The 1,549-nt window shown below is 72.8% G+C and overlaps 1 protein-coding gene across 1 annotated transcript; it reads right to left on the reverse strand.

The window, feature by feature from the left end:
• Positions 1 to 578: 578 nt before the first annotated feature.
• Positions 579 to 1,405, reverse strand: EMIHUDRAFT_257032 (hypothetical protein; the record flags this gene model as incomplete). The annotated part of the gene is made up of 3 exons (XM_005765143.1): positions 579 to 708; positions 1,031 to 1,074; positions 1,385 to 1,405. The coding sequence occupies 3 exons, from the start codon at positions 1,403 to 1,405 to the stop codon at positions 579 to 581; spliced, it is 195 nt and encodes a 64-aa protein (XP_005765200.1).
• Positions 1,406 to 1,549: the final 144 nt, after the last annotated feature.

Consider the following 1,549-nt stretch of genomic DNA (forward strand, 5'->3'; position numbering starts at 1 on the left):
GGGAGGGGGAGGGGGGGGAGGCTCGAGAGCTCGAGATCGAGGAGGGCCCCTTCGGAGGGGAGCGGTGCCGCGCCGTCGCTCTCGTCCAGGGCCGGCCTCACCTCGACTACGTCCAGCTCGCCAACCGGCAGGTCGTGCACACGGCACGCCCACGGCACGCCCACGACACGCCCACGACACGACCACGACACGCCCACGACACGCCCACGACACGCCCACGACACGCCCACGACACGCCCACGACACGCCCACGACACGCCCACGACACGCCCACGACACGCCCACGACACGCCCACGGCACGCCCACGGCACGCCCACGACACGCCCACGACACGCCCACGACACGCCCACGACACGCCCACGACACGCCCACGACACGCCCACGACACGCCCACGACACGTCCTCGACACGCCCACGACACGCCCACGACACGCCCACGACACGCCCACGACACGCCCACGGCACGCCCTCTGGTGTGCCCCCAGGTGGTGCCCGTGCCGCGCTCGCGCCTCGCGCCGGCGACGGAGGCCGACACGGACGCTGGCGCCGGTGCGAGCGTCGAGCTCGCGCCGACGCCTCAACTGGTGGAGCTGATGGCTCTCCCTTCGGAGCTCGAGCGCCAGTCCCTGCTCTGCCAGCCCCTGCTGCGCCAACCCCTGCTGCGCCAGCCCCTGCGGTGCAGCTCTTTGGCGCGGCAGCCGGAGCCGCTGCGCAAGGGCACGCATCCGAGAGGCATACACACATATACAGCGAGGGCGAGGGGGGGTGCGTTGGGAGGAGGGAGGAGGCGCTCACCACCGGCGTGTTGCTCGGCAGGCGGGCGAGGCGGTGAGGGAGGAGGCGGTGAGGGAGGAGGCGGGGAGGGAGGCGGTGAGGGAGGCGGTGAGGGAGGAGGCAGTGAAGAGGAGCGCGGCGCCGGCGCGCTGCAGGCGTGGGCATCTCTCCCCATCTCTCTCCATCTCTCCCCATCCCTCCCCATCCCTCCCCGTCTCCCCCCACCTCTCCCCATCCCTCCCCATCTCTGCCCACCTCTCCGGCTCGCTGCAGGCGTGGGCGGAGCGGCGGTGGCCAGCCTTCGAGCGGGCGGCCCGCACGTGCGACGTACTCGTCGACGGCCGAGCCACGGCGACGCTGCTTGGTCTGGTGGCGCCGCGAGGCGGCGAGGAGATGGCTGCAGTGAGCGGGTACGGCTGCGAGAGGCCTGTTCTCGTGCGGGCGGGCCGGTGCGAGGTGGCAGCTGTTCGCCGTCCTCTCGAGCGGGGCCGGCCGCTGCCGCGTGACGTGGGCGGACGGCCTCAAGAGCGAGAAGGCGGAAGCGCGGTTCGGAGGCACGGCGGCCCGCGTCTTCGCCTCGGCCCCTCGCGCTACGGGGAGGGGGTACACTCCGAGGCTGCTACACACCATGCTTGTTACACACGAATGCTGCCTACCCCACCAATGCCTCCCCCCCGGAAGGGGCCCCTTCTCCCTCCGAGGCCGGGGCCCCCTCCCCCCAAGGCCGGGATTTCTCCCCGAATCGGGAATTCCCCCCGAACCCGGGGAAGGTGG

This window comes from Emiliania huxleyi, assembly GCF_000372725.1.
Source record: "Emiliania huxleyi CCMP1516 unplaced genomic scaffold EMIHUscaffold_5627, whole genome shotgun sequence".
NCBI lineage: Eukaryota > Haptophyta > Isochrysidales > Noelaerhabdaceae > Emiliania > Emiliania huxleyi.